Source organism: Scaptodrosophila lebanonensis, unplaced genomic scaffold (assembly GCF_003285725.1).
Source record: "Scaptodrosophila lebanonensis strain 11010-0011.00,11010-0021.00 unplaced genomic scaffold, SlebRS2 tig00000072-arrow-pilon, whole genome shotgun sequence".
NCBI classification, from domain to species: Eukaryota; Metazoa; Arthropoda; class Insecta; order Diptera; family Drosophilidae; genus Scaptodrosophila; species Scaptodrosophila lebanonensis.
In genome coordinates this window covers 5,390,012-5,405,493 of record NW_022060558.1, presented here as the reverse complement: position 1 = coordinate 5,405,493, position 15,482 = coordinate 5,390,012, and the positions used below count along the sequence as shown (strand labels likewise).

At 36.8% G+C, this 15,482-nt stretch overlaps 2 protein-coding genes across 4 annotated transcripts in view; both read left to right on the top strand.

Annotated features, from left to right (window-relative positions):
• Nucleotides 1-7,089, top strand: part of LOC115625568 (AN1-type zinc finger protein 6) — a 28,464-nt gene extending 21,375 nt beyond the window's left edge. Inside the window, exons 1-3 of one of the 3 annotated variants that reach the window (XM_030520663.1) lie at nt 867-1,265; nt 1,939-2,128; nt 2,347-7,089. In XM_030520663.1, coding sequence (XP_030376523.1) covers nt 1,014-1,265; nt 1,939-2,128; nt 2,347-2,495 — 591 coding nt within the window. In that variant the 5' untranslated portion in view covers nt 867-1,013 and the 3' untranslated portion in view covers nt 2,496-7,089. Of the gene's footprint in view, nt 1-866; nt 1,636-1,938; nt 2,129-2,346 lie in introns of those variants that run through there. The other 2 variants (XM_030520664.1, XM_030520662.1) reach the window with 2 other exon arrangements.
• Nucleotides 7,090-9,949: 2,860 nt separating this feature from the next.
• Nucleotides 9,950-14,507, top strand: LOC115625330 (phosphotriesterase-related protein). Its single transcript, XM_030520354.1, has 5 exons — nt 9,950-10,108; nt 11,785-12,300; nt 13,690-13,854; nt 13,911-14,128; nt 14,191-14,507. Exons 1-5 carry the CDS (start codon nt 10,090-10,092, stop codon nt 14,326-14,328), a joined length of 1,056 nt encoding a protein of 351 aa, XP_030376214.1. The 5' UTR covers nt 9,950-10,089; the 3' UTR covers nt 14,329-14,507.
• The last annotated feature ends 975 nt before the right edge of the window (nt 14,508-15,482 follow it).

The following is a 15,482-nucleotide window of genomic DNA, read 5'->3' as shown; positions in this document are numbered from 1 at the left end:
TGGCCTCCGGCATGGGCAGCACTCTCTCGGCAAAGGCCACTGGTAGTGTACACCCCAACGCTTGCAAATGCGCTACTCCTCTAATTTTGTTTCCTACCTACACCTCCCTGCAACGCTTCTACGCGCTGCTCCAACAGACGTTCGGTCACGAAAAGCTACCACTGGGACCGCTGGAAAAACAGCTCACGCCAGCAGCAAGTCGTCGACAGCAGCAGCCAGGGCAGAAGCAGCAGGCACAGTCGTTGCCAGCAGCAACCTCTCGCCCGTGCAGTCCGCCATACGAAAAAGCTCGCTTTCGCGCAAAGCCGCCGGCTTCGGTGAAGTCAACAGCAACGACGGTTGCGGGCCCAGCCCGCGCAAGGTCAAGTTCTCGGCCAACGTGCGCACCTATCCCTTGGTGCCGATAACCAAGAAGAGTTCCCGCCTTGGCGAGTTAAAGTTAAAGAAGCGCGTCAAGAAACTCAAGACCGCTAAGTCGAGTACGAAGCGCAGTGAGGGCGGTGAAGGCAAAGCTAACGGCTCTAGCAGTACATTGTCCGACCCCCGTGCCCAGGTCGGAGTTTTACATGAGCGTTCCGGAATCGTTGACGTTACAGAGCCGTTGACAAAGACCAAACGAAAGAAACAGGCTCGACCGAATAGTGGAAGGGTAACAGTCACTGGCAGGCAGACATCGACGGCACAACGCGAAGCGTCCTTGACGAATATCACGACCACCTCGGCCAAGAAAAAGACCGACAAGTCCAAAACTAAAGGCAAGTCAAAGTCGCGCATTTCGGGCGGAAGCGCCGACGAATTAGTCCGACGCGGAGGAACCACCGCCTACACGACCACCCCTAACCTTACCCCTTTCCCTACGTGGCACCGAAGGAAGGAACCTCGTCTAGCCTATTCTCTAAACGTGCCGCAGCGCCAGAAGAGCCCCTACCGCATTCCCGGATCTTCGAATCCGATAACTGTGCGTGAGCTTAATTTGAAAACGACGCAGCCGGCGTGCATACGTCATAAACTCCATGGATAAGTCAAACGAGCCGAACGATCAAAATGGCGGCAAGAAGCCAAAGCCATCGAAGCAGGACGGGAAGCGCAGTGGCAGCATCCGTAGCATGGATGCCCAACAGAGCTCTGAGGCAGATGGTGGCGATGGTAGCAACAATAACAGTAACAGCACCGCAGAGGCAACATCCATTGCCGTCACTGTAACAGCGGCGTCCTCATCAGCAGCCTCTGAAAGTGCAAACCAAGACATGTCAGCCAAGAAGCGGGTAAACACACAAATACACCTCCACACACAACACCACTCATCAGCCACTCCCAACACACACACACACACACACACACACACCCACACACGAGCGCTCTTGGTTAGGAATTTTGGCTCTGCGCCTATTTTTTGGGCAAGCGCTTGCCCGAACAATAGACCGAACCCCACAATGTGATAATCACTGCGCCAGTCGATCGCCAAAACGAACAGTTCACGGACGCTTTCTATATAGTACAGCATTTTCAACATTTTCCCAAACGCCTTCGAAATATACTTTACTTCGCAATAAAATTGTATAAATCTCTGAAATACAGATATACACTTATGTATCTATAAAATAATACCGCCTATGAATGCAGTTGGAACAAATGGTGGATTAGAATAGAGCTGGGAGATTTTTTCGTGAGCAAATTTTATTATGTGTGGAAAACCGATAGCTTAAATATTGTTTAAAGTCGAGTCCTATAGATCATGTAGGAGGACAGATGTAGACCAACTGCGAGACCTGATCTGATCGTTCTAATGAATTGGCAATTTAAATTTTTGGCAGATTCAAAAGTTAAACAATCGCATAACAAAATCTGCTCGCACCCTAGACTCTGAAACCAAAAAATGTTTCCTCTTCTATTTGTTTGATTTGCTTCTAAAATGCTTGCCTCCTTTCATTGCCACAGAAAATCACCGAAGAAGCTGCCGCTGCTGCCAAAACTAATAGCGAAGTCATCACATCGGCGTCTGGTCCTAACACTTCCTCACAAGCCCCAGCCTCCACCAATGAGGAAGAGAAAGACAAGGAAGATGATAAAGATGCCAAAAAGAAGAAGAACAGATGTGGCGAATGTCGTAAGAAGGTTGGGCTGACCGGTAAGTAATCGCTTCAAAAACCACACCAAGGGGAAGTCTCGAAAAGTTCAAATCCCTTGAAATAATGGCTGTGAGTTGATATTGGCATATGGATGACCTATGACCTGTCTAATTAATATCAAACTGCTGGTAGGGGACTTTAAGCGTTTTCGAGAACAACCCTTCTGTGTTTCTCCCGACGTGTGGACATTGTTTAATCGAGACTTTTTCACTTGCAGGTTTTCAGTGTCGTTGCGGCGGTTTGTACTGCGCTGTGCATCGCTATTCCGATAAACACAATTGCACATTCGACTATAGAGAGCATGGTGCACAGGAGATACGACGCAATAATCCTGTTGTAGTTGGCGAGAAGATTCAAAAGATTTGAATTTGATATTGTGCCAGTAACAGTAACATAATAATACACATACACATAATAATAGTATATACATCAAAACATACGCTACGCTATAACAACAACAACAACAACAACAACAAAAACACACACACTCACACGAGAACACAATACATAATACCATCAATATAAATATAAATTGTCATGTAATTATAATGTAAAACAACAACCACAAAAGCAACAACAAACACTCACACACAATAGTACAGAAGCCATAACCAAAAAACCCGAAAGGCAATAGCAAGGACAGCAACACAAATAATTACAGGTACAGGTACAGCTACACAACAACCAACCAACCAATCAACCAAGCAACCAACCAGTACAGTAAATTCAACAACAGACCAACAACTACTTCTGCAACAACAACTTCATCAAATAGAACAACTCCAACATCCACACTGCGCACTCAACAAGCAACAGCAGCTCCAACAACTTTTCAACTACAACGAGAAAGTGGGGATGACGGCGACAACTGCAACAACATCGGCAACAATCATTTTGGCAGCAGCTGCGCAGCAACAACATCATCATCTGTGGCAGCAGCAGCAGCATCAGTCAATCAATCGGCTGCGGTATCACTAGCAGTATCAACAAAAACAGCAACAGCAGCAGCAGCAGAAGCGCGACCAAAGGCAGAGGCCAAGAATGTGTTGCCTCTTACAATAAGATAAGGAGTAGCAGCAACGCCAACAACTTTAACCAGACGCGTAACAGCGTTAGTCAGACCAGAAGGAGCAGCAACCAGTCAGTCAGATAGGAGACGCAGCCTGCCGCCTTTCTTTCTGTGATTTGGACGCGCGTGTCCTTTTTAATTTGCCAACGCCCACTGGCCCAATGGCGGCTGCCTGGCAGTTACTACACTCATCCCAACCCTTTGGTGATCAAAACAACAACACGAAATTTTTTGTATGCAAAAAATGAGAACAAACACCGCAACCAAGCACCGAACGCTAAAATTGTAATGCTAAATTTTGTAGTAGACAATGTGTAAATTTGTTTTTGTACGTTGAGTGTGTAAAAAGCAAAGTAAAAGAACAACAACAAAAGGAAGCCCCAACTATTTCTTAATTCTTAATTATCAGCTACAACATAATATACATATTATATATATATATAGAATTAATTATGTATTAAAAGGAAACAAATTTTGCAAAATTAACGCGAAAGAAAAAAGCAACACAAAAAAAATGTAAAAAATGTCAACAAAAGAAAATCTAAAAAAAAAACAACAAACAAAACAAAACAAAAAAATCGAACGTCTAGCGCTCCTTACTTTTTTTCATTGCTAAACAAAATTAACGACCACACACACACACACTAAATTCACAAAACTAGAAGAGAAGCAGCGCGATTAATTTTTAAAGCAACTGGAGCAAAATTAAAAGGCAAAATTCTATCTGTATGTAATATTATTAACTAGTAAACCAACAAGGCAGGCAAAAGGCAAACAATGTAAGCAGTGCGAAAAGTGCGTTTTAAATATACTTAGTTTTATTTTTGCCTCAATCTATAAAGTGAAAATCTAAAACGAGAAAAAACCACAACAAACATGTTAACATTTTACACAAAATTGAATTGATTTTGATTTTAATTAATTATATTATAAATATGCATATAAGTGAGTGATGATGTAATGATGCGTCGACGTGGCGCTCACATTTACACACTTCAATATAGTTTGTCCGGGTATATGCACATCAATCATTTTATGCTATATATACATATGTATATGGTAACTAGAGGAAAAACTGAGAACCATAAAAAACACTGAAAAATGGCAAAAAAAAAAAAAGAGAGATATAATGTTCGTCTGTAGGTTTTTATTGCTGTAAGCGTTATTTAGTTTTTCTTTGTTTATATTACAACAACAAACCTTTCGATTTTTGCTTTCTTTTCCATTTTTTTTAGCAATTAGATCTTTATCAAAACAAACTACATCTATGCATAGTATAATAAATTTCGTTGTTAACATTAAACATTAAAAAAAATTACAAGGAAATATATGCAATACATTTTTATTCTAAAATTGAAGCAAAAAATATGCAGAACGCGGACTTGGCGCAATTTACATAAAATTTTAAGCAACCTTTACTCGCAGGATCAGCAAATAAACAACACAAACACAACATAACACTATTCTACATCTAACAAAGCGTACACCAAACATCTGACAGACACCACCCACCCACCTCTTTTACAAACTCGCGACAAAGACGGACCCACATCAGCTTTTGCCTATAACTCGATTCTCGTTCGTATTCTGATCTTAGTTCGCGTTAATCCCATTTGAGGCCTTTTCTAGATGTTCACTGCTAGTATCTAATAAACTGTCCACTAGAAGCTCAAGCCGTTGAGCATTTGCAATGTGCCACCCGCATGTGGACAATAGTAATATTGAAATGGACTGATCGGACAGAATTGCACACACACACACACACACGCACGCAGGCAGGCAGGCAGGCAGGCAGGCACGCACATCTATGCCACCGCAGTCACTTTGAAGTTGCAGCATTGCAGGAAGTAGACAGAGAGTCGAGCACAACAATTAACAATAACAAACAGAAATGTTTGAAGGCAATTCAGATTGTACAAAAATCGCAGATATTTTTGTAACTAGCAACAGAAAAGCAATGAGAAGGAGCATGTTAACATAAAGTATATATTATAAATAATAAAAAACATTGTATAAATTAACTTTATAAGCAGCAGTGTAAAAAAGCGTGACCATGTTTTTGCAAAGAGATAGGAGAAATGTTTAAATGAACTGCAGGCTTCCAAAACACAAGCAGCACACAGCCACACACACACACACACAGTTACAGTTACATGCATAAAAACAAGAACAGCAAAAATGTCATTTATTTTAATAATATTAACGCTACTTTTAGTTGACTTTAAATTTAACTCTGACTCTAAATAACAATTCTATGAAAAGTGGAAAACAACGTACATAGTATATATGCATACATATACCATAATTTAACACTACAATTAATTAGTAAAATTTTATGCGTACACAAATGAAATGATAATGAAATTGAAGAAAAAGAAACAAACGTATTAAAAATGATATAAATCGAAAAATGATAATACATTCATCAGTGGGAAAACGAATAAATAAATGCATACACTTTTCGCGTATTTCAAACAAATAAGCAAGCGCAGAAGAGGGCCTTGGCACGTAGCTGCATATATACTCGTATATCCTATTCCGAACAGTGATCTTAGCCGATAGTAGAAAACTTGTTCTTCGTTTATAACCTTTAATTCCTTTAAATTAACGATCGGATAAGATGAATGCACAACTCATCACGACCTTTGCTGTAAATCACAAGTTGGACCATGCCCCGCAAATTGTAGAACAGTTCAGTATTTTAGACTCTACATACATATATGTATATATATATATATATATGTATATATATAGTGTGTGTATGTATGTGCTTTTATAAATTAAAAATATTTACCTGCGATTGGCGACGCAATGTGCAGCCTTCGATTTGTAAGGAAGTAAGGAAGGAATAGAATGCAACTACGTGGTTTTGGATAGAAGTTTTTTTTTCTGCAAATGCCTAACAGATCAGCCGAGTAATATGAGATATTGAACACAAATTTTGGAAAAGTTTTTGCAAATTGCGTTTAGCCGCTAACTACATGCATATGCATATAATAATGTGTTTTTAGCTGTAATTATAGTTTATCTATTATTTTTAAATATAATTAAAAATGCTTTAGTGTGCTTTTAGTTGAAATTGTGTTTATAATTATACATATGTTTATCGATGTAAAGCGGAGTGAAATGGCAAATAATATTTTAATTCAACATCAAGTTTTAGTTCTCGTTGAACAATTTTTGTTGCGTGCACTTCTTAGTCATCCTTCCTTGAATCACAAGACAAACTCAACCCTCCTGACAACTCTCTCATTTGTCTGCTGGTACCACCACTATATCTGCCCAACTCTCTTTTTCTCCCTAATTTCTTATCTAAGTACCAATTACTAAATAAGTTAGTCTTGACGTTTAGTTTTGGGGTAAATAAAAAAAACTTGCTTTATGTTTGCAATAAACTGAAAAATATGATGATGGGAGAAAGAACACGAAATTACGTAGCTTATAAATCGTATGAATGGATATATTGATTATGAATGCATAAATATCTATATATTACTATATATATAAATATTATACTAATGTCTAGTTTAAGGAGTAAGATTTCTGCAACAAAAAGTGAAAATACAAATATTTAATGACAAAATGGTAATGCTAGTTTAAATCTAAATAGAAATATATTGATATACATACCTATGTAAACGATATGTATGGGCAACCGATATGGAAAGGGCATATTAGAGCAACAACTATTTTAACTAACTTTAGCAAGGTGTAACAACAACAACCAACAAATACAATAAAAAACATTACTTAAACAAAACAGAAACGAAGAAGGAAACAAATCAAGCAAACATAAACAACGTCGAACAGAAGAAAACTCAATTGCAAAATTTATATAAATAGTTGAAAAAATGTTGAATAAAAGGCAATTAAACAATTTTCAAAATCAAACGCATGTTTATTTTTTATTTCGCTTATTTTTATTTCGCATTTTAGTTTTCAAATTATTTATTTACTTTTTGCAAATCGCCCAACGTACGCCTGGGTGCTATGTAGATTAGGAAATGAGGTTGGTGGTGGGCTAGTCGGGGTCACCAAAACTAGTCTGCTCCATAGGATGGCTGACTAATGGCATGGCGCGATGTTTCGCTTTCTCCCCGAACTTAACCCTTTTTAGTTTTGCAAATACCGAGAAAATCCAAAAACAAAAAAACCTATAGAATATCACAGCAAGTGTTCAAGAAAGTTGCAACTATATAGCAGTCATTGATTACAATTGAAGTCTCTCCCGTGCTGATTCCGTTGCTATAACGATTAATCAAGTGCTTTTGTTAAACTAATTTTACACAAACAACAACAAACATTACAAATTTTTCAGAGCTCACCAACGTGAGTTTTTTTAGCTTTATCACTAACACGTAAATAATGAATGAAATAAATGTTGTATAAAAAACCAACCAAGTAAAAAGTGCGGGATAACAAGAGTTATAAATTAAAGAGTATATAACATAATTTCTTAGTGACGTAAGCAAATAAAAAAGATATATACAGTAAATAAATATAATTTTAATAACAAAAAGCAGATAACAGTTTAAAGATAATAGTACATGCAGCAGCAAGGGCATGAAGATGAAATACATTTTAAGTATATATAGACTATAAATAAATAAATATATATATATATATATATATATCTGATACAAGAGAAATTGCTAAAACTGATAAAATTAAACCTAAGTAAAACTAAAAAAATGCAAGAAAAGATAAAATAATAATAAAGAGAATTATTCTGAGAAATATAATGAGTGCTTTTGGTTTTTGCCGATTTGGGGAAGGTATATGGATGCGGTGATATCTGATGACTGCTTTGTATCCACGAGAGATGTTAAACACAGCTTCATAATTTTAAGAACCGAGAAGCTATCAACTTTTAACGGAACATTGCCGCTTCAAGTGATAAGAAAGCACTGCTAATCAGCTTTCCAGAACTAGAAATGCATGTTCATACAAATGTATACATACTTATATGTACAAATGTATATATGTATTTGTTTAAATTTGTAATGAATTAATTATTTTGGTTTTGGAGTATTACCATTTGGACTATCAGTATCCAAGATACAGAACAAAGTAAACAGTGGCATCATCTGTATGTGACTGGTTGGTTGGAAATGTGCATCCCTTGCCGACTTCCATTACTAAAATCAAGATATTTGCTTCACTGAAAGCGGAATTATATCGTATAAAGTGACTATATTACGGGTATATTTGTAATATCGGTACAAAAACGAGCATCGAATAAAGGGCAAAAATTAAGTTTGATTCTAAGCTCGGTTAAGTTTTTTCAAACGTTTCAATTTTTTAAAGAAGTTCCTACTGATTAATTGTAAATCTTGGGGCCGAGTACACGAGTGGTCGTGATGACTTGGATTTTTACCAAAATATAGATGTTGTCAAAAAAGTGCGTGAACTTAGGAAAAAAACAGCGCGAAATCAATTGAAAAGGAATTACTATAAATATTTCAAGATTAAAGAATCATCGATTCATTTGTGACTGATTTTTTGACAAAAAATCGCAATATTTGCATTAGTCAATGAAAGGAAGCGTTTTGTCTACTTCGAAGGCAGCCAAGAATCTTATACCGACTTCGTGAAGGCCATTCCGGTAAACGAGCTAAATAACTTGTTCGACATCATTTCAATCCGTACAATTTACTGTATGGAGTCGATTTTCCTATTTTTTAAAAGTTCTGCTACATTGTACATCATTATTATACTATTTTAAATTTAAAATATAGTCCACTACTATGTTAGGCTAAACAGCATGAAACGGATTGAAGGCTAAGTCATGTCAGCCCGAGTATATACTAAAAGTTTTGTGCAAGAGTGTACATATGAAGACCCCACAAAGTTTATAGAACCTTGATCAGGGTGACAAGATGAGTCGATATGATCCGTCTGTTTGTATGTACGCAAGGATCTCAGAAAGTATAAGAGCTAGAATAACCAAACTTGGTATGTAGACTCTCCTAAGCCTAAGAAAGGGCAAGTTTGTTCATTTATTCCGATACACCGACCACTCCCCCTCTATTCACGATTTTCTCTAACTCCCCCAATTATTGGAATTTCAAATTAAAATTTGGTAGTCATTGAGTTAGTGATTATGTGTCCGTATATTAAGTTTCATTGTGATAGAAAAATTAGAAAGAAAGTTAAGCCATAAATATAATCTCTGCCCAAGCTCTGCAGCTGTTGCTGTTGCTGATGATGTTTGTCGACATAATTCTGGACTTCACATATATGTTTTTACTTATGTATGTATAATTTTATTTAATTCATTTCAAATTCACCATTTTTTTGATTAAACACAATTAAATATTAAATGCTTTCCATAAAAAGACTTGAGCTCTATTTAAAGACTTCCATTGATCTCTTCTTTTTCTTCAACTAATAACTACTTAGTAAGAATTACAATACGAGCGGCTTTACTGTATATCAGCAATCAAGCAATCGTGCATTCATGCATCTATTCTTTATTATCTTCATATATTCTAATCAATCCAGTAAACATTTGGAGAATAAAAATATTGACTCCACTCTGGATGATCATTTGCTAACAGTTGCTAATGGAATGTAGCTTTTCTGCAGTATGCATCAGCGTTAATTATTTTTGAAGAAAAGCAAAGCACTTCCATGTGTGCTGCGCTAGAACAAAGAACAAAGATGGTGGTGGTTGGTAAAAATTCCACTGCGCCACAGAACCACCACAACGATGTGACTACAGATAGGCCTTTCAGTTGACAAGCGATCGTTGAGGCGAAAGCTACGAGCTGAAGAGCGCGCACACACGGTTTTTGTAGAAGTGATTCTAAAAGAACGAAAAGATAAATTCAAATTAATATACGGAGCAGTCAGAATCGAGTACAACATCCAAACCAAACATCAGTCAACATGTCAACTGTGCAAACCGGTGAGTAATCTGAGTTATTACCGACAGAGTGTATATCAAAAAGATTATCTGATTAAAAAGACGAACTCCGCTTATCTAGCCCAGTTAATAAGTAATGCTTTAGTGTCCAATTTAAGCAATTAAGTTCACACTCTACTCGTACATATAAAGCAAGATAAGGGCAACTTTTCTCGATAAGGCTATGAAACTGAAGCCAAATATCTGCTTGTGCGGTAGAGCTGTCGTTGTGTACCCTGTAATGGACACACGACAACGGACTCATACTCTATTGGTAGTAGAATAATTTGTGGGCCCCTTGGAAAACGCCCCTCTCGATAGGTCTAAGGAAATGGGAGATATAATCCCATTTCTATACCCTTCACTAAATCTTATTCAGCTTTTCATGTGTACGTTTTTAACACCCGTAAAGAAGAATGGTACATAGTACACCCCATTCTGTTTTTACACGGATTGAAAATTTAAATTTGTATATATTGTTACGAATTTATTCCATTTAGCACGATTGAAAATAAAACAAAATGAATAAATAAAAGCACACACAGCTGACAAACATCTAGAAACCAGTCTTATATGGGTCGTTATGCACATTATATATGTACATATGTATGTGATTTAACAATATTTTAGACAGAAGGTGATTGGGTACCTATTTTTGCATATGAATAATGTCTTTTTTACACGGGTTTTCTACATGGTTTTTTCTGGAACCAATCTTCCGTGTACAAAAAATATTATGTGTGAAAAAATGTGCAAACTCTACTCCTCCTGCAGTTGTACTTCAAATGACAACTAGGGAATGTTGTTGATCATGTATCAATCGAGACTCGAGTTTCATAGAAAGAAAAAGTTCTTTTCAACTTTTAAAACATATTATAGTATCATTTTCGCCCACAATTTTGCATTCCTTTTTATTCTTGGGCCCAACTCCATAGATACATACATACTATATTTTAAAAAAAATATTTTTTATCTAGTCATAAATAACTAAAACTGGATAAGATTGAGGCGGACTATATTTTTGATTAAAAAACAAGATAGAACGCTACAGTCGAGCAAGCCCGACAGTAAAATACCCTGTACTCTCCACATAAAAGAAAAAAAATTAATTAAAAAAATTTAATTAATTACTTATATTAATTGTGTGCAGAGGAAAAAACCCAAACTCGTACTTTCTTGGTCTTAGGGGAATCTGGGTACCAAGTTTGGTTGTTCCAGCTCTTTTACTTTCTGAGATCCTTGCGTTCGTACGGACGGTAGTTACATCCAGTTAGTGATTACTTGTATATATCCGTATCCCAAGTTGTATTATGATAGGTTGATTAGAAAGAAAGTTATAGCCATATAACCAAGCCCAAGCTCTGTCCGCAGCTGTATTTGTTGCTGCTTTGACATAGTTATGTAATGCATACATACATATGTATGTACAAGTACAATGTACAAACACAAATAGACACGATTCTGATGTAAATGTAAATGTATGTATGTATGCATGTATGGAATATTTTATATTTAATTTCGTGAATTGATTAAATTAATTACATTCTTTTAATTAACTTCTTTTTTTTGTGGGTATCCTTTTATGTTTCAAACATAAATATGTATTCATATTCTATATCTATACTTGTATATATCATATGTCTATAAATGGGTGCTATTTTGATGTCTCTGATTTACAGTACTAGGTAACATAACACCAAATTTGTTGGGTCGAACCCTAACCCACGAGCATGTGGCGCTCGATTTTGAATACTTCTACCGACCACCACCAGAAGACTTTCGAGCCCAGTTGACCAAGAAGATAAGTATGGCCACACTGGGCTTTGTACGTATGTATCCTTACTCGAGCAAGGAGAATGTGCGTTTCTACGATGAGGAAGCTCTAGAGGCGGCTAAGAAGGATGTGCTGCTTTATAAGCAATATGGTGGTGGCAGTATTGTCGAGAACAGCAGCTACGGCCTGAAACGCAATCTGGGCTTTATAGTGGAGTTGGCTCAGAGCACTGGCGTGCATTTCATTGCAGGGACAGGTCATTACATTCACGCCATGCAGGATGCTCACCACTCGCAGCTGACAGTGGAACAGTTGACTGATTTGTACAGCAAGGACATTGTAACTGGCATAGAAGTCGAAGGACATGGCATGGTAAAGTGTGGCTTCATAGGCGAAGTAGCAAGCGTGTATCCTGTTCATGGTGAGTTTTTACAGCAAAAATTCTATCTACTAAATGGAATTTTATTTTATACCCTCTTCCCGAAGGTTTTTAAAACCTATTAACATAAGCAGACTTGGCAGACTCAGTGATTAATCTTAATCACTTCATCGTGATGAGTCCATATAGCCATGAGCATAAATCCATTTGTAGGAGCTCTGAAAGTATATGATTTATTTTTACCAAACTTGGTATACATATTCTTCTAAGCCCTAAGCAGGACAAGTTAATGTTGATGCTGTACTGTACACAAAAGCATAGACACGAGCCTGATGAAAATGTTTGTGATTCGTAACGTACTTGCATAGATAGGTGTTCAAACGTTGGTATAACATACTCGTATTACATTTTTGTTTTATTAATAGTACTTGAATATTATTAAAATATACGAGTATTAACGGTATGACAGCCTGGCTCAATTGAACATATCTCAAAGGATCCCCCGATGGGTAAAACGTTTTTCTTTTGTCTTGCTCGATTGAAATATTATCTCCTAATTTATGTGTTTTAGCCAAAGCTTGTACAGTTTTATGAAGAGTGGTTCTGTACTAAAAATTTCGAGATGATGATGATTGAGAGATGATCTTGGAGTTTTGTTTTCCTATCATTTTCGTTGATAAACAACATTTCCATATCGCTGTAGCTGGGACTATGTCCGATTTCGAAAATGAATCAAAATTGTCCTTTTTAGTTATTGTTTTTATCCATTCATTGAGGATTAATTCAATAACTTTCTGGCAGTGGAACTATTAGTGTCACTTGGCCAGAGTCCGGTTATAGCAGTTTTCAATTTGACAATTCATTTCATAGTGGCGGGGATGGGACACGTTGATTCGTGTTCTTAGCAAATTGTGTAAAATCATGTGCGTCTATTTTTTGCTCTTCTAGTTTGTTTGCATTGCCATTACTCGAATTGTCCCAATTCTCTGACATGGCTAATATATTGTTTCATCTAACTGAGCTTAGCTGCTTTCTATCTGTCTGGATTTGAGGTTGTTGATTGGGCCTCTTGATTGCACCACATTGGTGTTCATTAAACACAAAACTGCTCTTCAACTCTGGTTAGACGGGTTTTTGTGCTAATACTGGTATTATTAGTGAAATAGATTCTGAAATGTATATTTCTTTTCTAAAAATTAAAACAAAATGTTAAAATTCTCCAGTTTATCGAAATTCAAGGAGGGTTAGAGTAGTGTATATTAGCTTCGTGTCAATCTAAAAAGAATAAAGCATTTTGCATTCCATACCATTCTATAGTCACATAAGTCGTAAGTATGGTTGAGGGAGTTATTTATATATAGCTGCCAAATGTTATATTTTAATTTCGATTAAATCAATCAATACTTAGTATTAACTACAAACTACCCACAGATTTCGAAAAACGGGCTATTCGAGCCGCTGGCGAAATACAAGAGGTTCTGGGCTGTGGTGTTTCCTTTCACCCGGACCGTTCACCTGAGGCGCCATTCGAAATCACGCGTCTGTACCTGGAAGCTGGAGGGCGTGCCAATAAGTTAGTGATGTCGCATTTGGATCGTACGTGATATTTTTTGAAATGTTTATGGTCCCATTATAATGCTGCTTCATTGCAGGCACCATCTTCGATATAGATCAGCTTTTGGAGTTCGCCAAGCTAGGCTGCTATCTGCAATACGATCTTTTTGGCACCGAATGCTCGTACTATCAGTTGAATCCAACGGTGGACATGATTTCGGATGGCCAACGGATTGATAATCTTCTCAAGCTAATTGAAGAGGGCCTAGTGGATAGGCTGCTGATGTCACACGATATACACACGAAACATCGTCTGGTAGGTCTATCTATTCTACTCTTTAAAACGCATTAAAACTGGATCTCATTGGATCTGTATAGACCTCCTATGGCGGCCATGGCTATCATCACCTATACATGAACATTCTACCGCGAATGTTTGCCCGTGGAGCGACCGTGGAGCAAGTCGAGCAGATGACAGTCACCAATCCAGCCAACTGGCTGGCGTTCGACCCCTAGGCGTCTCTTTCGGTCGCGTGCTTCGAGACCTTTGAACATACGAAATTAAATATGGCCTACTACTACTACTGGCCAGTATCTCTTATCAATTTCAGCTTGTTGTTTTTGTCGAATGATTAGATAAGCTCCGTTGTTTTTGTATTCATATTTAAAATAAAATAATTGGGTGTGTCCTCAAATGCGTGTTTTTGGGGGCTTTCTTCAAAACGCAGTCGATCTCCAGTATTTTGCATGTCAAATTGATATTGGGAAAGGTTTCCAAAACAATACATAAATATATTATGCGATCTGTCACACCTTGTACAATCTCGCATACCCTTTTACTACTATATTGAAGCGCTATAAAATGATTGCCAGTACCATTTTTGACAGCTCCGTGTTGCTTTTCATATATATGTATATATGAGTAAGTACTGATCAGTTTAATGATACCTGTTTGTTATTGTTTACCATAAGTTTCATATCAGTAATCAATTTCTTTATTATCAGTTCATGTTATTCATACTACGTATTTTTAGCATCATTTGGTAGAAAAAATTTGCTACGTATTTTCATGTCCGATTTTGACAGCAGCAATATATAAATTAACTTTGTATTCAGACTCCCGAATGTATTTTATGGGCTTGTACGCAGATAGTGCACGCAAATATAAAGAAATTAATTATTTATGTTTTTTTTTTTTCGTCTTAAAATGTATTCCGTATTTTGTGGACATATTTGTATACTCTTTAATGAAAAATACAAGGGTATTTTGGTTGTCTTGTATACTTTTCTAACACCTATAATGGTGAATGGTAGACCTAATCTTAGAGGTACATACGAGTACCAGCATGACTCGAGGCACTACTCTTCTCTCGCATTTAATAAGCATTATGAAACGGAAGAGGTGCCCCAAGAAAAACATAAATTCTTCAACTTCCGCATTGGGGAAAGCCTGTATGTAACATTTGGGTGACACTACATCTTATACGATAAAACTGAAAGATTTTATATTACATTTCGCATTCAAAAAAGTAAGAATATTTGTTAAAGTAATTGATTATAATTAATTTGCATATTTACACAATATCATATTTTAGTACCTTAGAAAGTTACAAATTTTTGACCTTGAAACTTCTCAAAAACCTCAAACCATTCACGATACTTAATTTTTT